Source organism: Gopherus evgoodei, chromosome 4 (genome assembly GCF_007399415.2).
Source record: "Gopherus evgoodei ecotype Sinaloan lineage chromosome 4, rGopEvg1_v1.p, whole genome shotgun sequence".
NCBI lineage: Eukaryota > Metazoa > Chordata > Testudines > Testudinidae > Gopherus > Gopherus evgoodei.
Window position 1 is genome coordinate 153604078 of NC_044325.1, and position 3173 is coordinate 153607250.

Here is a 3173-nt window from a genome sequence, read left to right on the forward strand (position 1 = left end):
AAGCAAGTGGAGATCATAATGGAACGTATTAAACATTCATTTGCTGGGAGTCTGTCTGTATCATCACTTTCACAGAAAATGTTGTGATCGGAGCTGGTCAGGTATGATCCCACTAAACACTTTTTTCATCACCCATTCATCAAAACTGAAACTGTTTGCGGGAAAGGATCAGTTTGGGCAATTTTTTCAACATGAACATTTGGGAGGGGGGAGCTAATAAATTGTTGAAATGTTTTTGTTTCAAAATAAAAAAAATCCATTTTCATGATTCAACGTAAAAAGTCGTTTTGAAATTTCAGCTAATTGTAGCTAAAAAAATTGTTTGCAACCAAACCAAAATGGTATAGAATGTATCAAAATAAAATATTTCAATTGGCCTGAATTTATTTCTTTTCCTGATTTTTGGTTAGCAAAAAATGTCAATGTTTTGACTCCGTCCCAATTCAAGACAGGAAAAAGTGTCAGTATCTCAACATTGTTCATGGTATAGGAAAACCATTTCCTGCCGCGTTCTGCTTGTGTTCTGGGGGCAACAGCTGCCATGTATCAGTGCAGGGAGAGCTTAATTGCAGAAGCATTTTATATCCAGTGTGCAGTCTCTGTCCACCCAGGCTGACCAGTGCTATCATACAAATAGGATGTGAGGCCAGGCTCTGGTTTATCTTCAAGCCAGTTGCTCGTGCAGCTCTCTGCATTCTCTAGCTAACCACCCCTATCACTCAGGGAACCCTAGCAGTAGCATGCTCCCTGAATTCTGCCCATGAGCTTCCATTTTCTGTGAGTACTTGAGACTTGCCCGGGTCTACGCTAAGCAAGAACCTGTCAGTGCCTAGTGTTGGATAAGCCAAAACCAGCAGCTTGCAGACGAGGTTGCCTGATACCATAGCACTTTCCCTGCTGAATCTACACAGAAAAGGCTTTTAGGTGGTATAGACTAAAAGCATCACTGCCGTGTAGAAGGATTTGCAATGTGTGGGAGAAAATAGTTATAATGCACATCTGCAAAAGGTACGTTTATCGCAGTGGGTTTATAACAGATCTCTATTATAGATGTCCACTATTAGAGGTCTAAATCCATATTTAATTAATGCATTTTAAACTGGCCTATGTTTTCAATAGAGCTGTGTGAATAACAGATTATTTTGGTTTCTAGCAATTTCAAAATGTCAGAAAAAAATCATTTTGGGTCATGGAATTTATTTGAAATTTTCAGCAAATCTTAAAGTAAAAGAAAAATCAGGGTCAAACAGAATGTTTCAGGTTAAAAAAAAGTTTTGTTTTCCTTTTGAGCATTTTTAAATGATTGTTTAATAAAAAAAATAAAGGAAATGTTGAAACTTACAAGTCATGTAAACTAAAAAGATTTTGGTGTTGCTGAATCTGCATTTTTTCTGGGGAAAAAAATTCAACTGAAATTTCTTTCCAGTTCTAGTTTTCAAAGGTGATGAGTACCAGAGCTCCCAGGGATGTCCGTGGGATCAGAAACAGAAAAGCAGGGCTAGTGAATGAATTCTAGATGATTCACTTGTCTCTCTGTTTATTCATTGACTTTTCTTTTCATGCCGAACATTACCATTCTTTGTTGCCTCTGACTGTATAGGCTATCAGGTTGGAAGCACTTTAATACACAGTATGCGCTAATTCTCAGCATGACAAAGCCTTAGATGTAGTGGACAGTGTGAGTGTAATGCAAACAGTGTATTCCCTAGGATTGTCCCCTGATGTATTCCCACTGCCTTGGGTTGGTACAATATTTCACGAGGGAAGTCAGAATGAGTGTGAAGGATCCACTCTTGGTCCTTTCTTGGCTCCTGTTTAACTGTACATTTCACTTTTCCCCTGTAAAGGAAAACATGGTTGGAAGAAATGCCGGAGGGAAATCACACCATGGTTACGCACTTCATTTTCCAGGGATTCATGGATCATCCGGAGCATCAGGTCCCCCTCTTTGTGTCATTCCTAATGATCTACGTTATCACCCTGTCGGGGAATCTAGGAATGATCATGTTGATCAGGTTCAACTCCCGACTCCACACCCCCATGTACTATTTCCTCAGCAATTTGTCTCTTGCCGATGTTGGGAATTCCTCTGTTGTTGCTCCTCAGTTGCTGATGACTTTTGTGATTCAGGCCAAACCCATTTCGATCGCTGCATGCGCAGCACAATTTTTCTTTGTCTGTAACTTTCTGACCAATGAAGCTTGCCTGTTGGCGGTAATGGCCTATGATCGCTTCATAGCCATCTGTAACCCCTTGCTCTATAGCATCGTCATGTCAAAGAGACTTTGTGTATTACTAGTGGTTGCTTCATACATATGTGGCTTTGTGAATGCAGTTGTTCAGACTCCATTTATATTTACCCTGTCCTTCTGTGACTCCAATGTCATCAACCATTTCTTCTGTGACATCCCCCCAATTCTTAAGCTGTCCTGCTCTGACACCCACAACGCTAACATGGTGCATTTCACCTTGTCCAGTATAGTGGTCATGACTAGTATTCTCATTGTACTATTCTCCTACATGTACATCCTCATTGCCATCCTGAAGATCCATTCTGCCAAGGGCAGAAACAAAACCTTCTCCACCTGCGCCTCCCACCTGACAGCTGTCACAATTTTCTACGGGACTGTGATCTTCATGTATTTACGACCCAGTTCCCGCTACACCACAAACCCAGACAAGATCATCTCTGTGTTTTATATACTCATAATTCCCATGCTGAACCCCCTGATCTACAGTCTGAGGAACAAGGAGGTGAAGGACGCTGTTAGAAGGATGATAAACAGGAAGGTTTGTTCTCAGTTAATATAATCATTGGGATTTGTGCTTATCAATAAACAAATTATAAATAAATAGTGAATTCTCTGTTTCATAGCTCTGATTTCCTTTGTTTTAACTGTATTCTGTGGCTTGTTCCAAAATATATATATATATCTATATATATAGATATATATAGATATATATATAGATATATATAGAATCCAAGCCTGTTCATATTGATAATTCAGTCTCCCACGTCCAGGAATGACCGTGAGGCTGCAAAGAATACACTGTCGAAAGAGAGCATTTGTCACAGACCCCCTTCAGCTCCCCTTGCTGGATACCAATCAGCTGGTACTGAGGGGAATTCTAGCTTGGATTCCCAGATGTTTTAAGCTGCCAGAGACTGAATG

General features: G+C 40.1%; 1 protein-coding gene across 1 annotated transcript; it reads left to right on the forward strand.

Moving 5' to 3' along the window:
* The first annotated feature begins 1863 nt into the window (after positions 1 to 1863).
* On the forward strand, positions 1864 to 2811 carry LOC115651478 (olfactory receptor 1019-like). The gene has a single exon (XM_030562573.1). The coding sequence runs from the start codon at positions 1867 to 1869 to the stop codon at positions 2809 to 2811; it is 945 nt and encodes a 314-aa protein (XP_030418433.1). The 5' UTR covers positions 1864 to 1866.
* Positions 2812 to 3173: the final 362 nt, after the last annotated feature.

Bases quoted from the DNA above. Each gene is read 5' to 3' on its own strand.
- LOC115651478 (XM_030562573.1), top strand. From the start codon at position 1,867: ATGCCGGAGGGAAATCACACCATGGTTACGCACTTCATTTTCCAGGGA.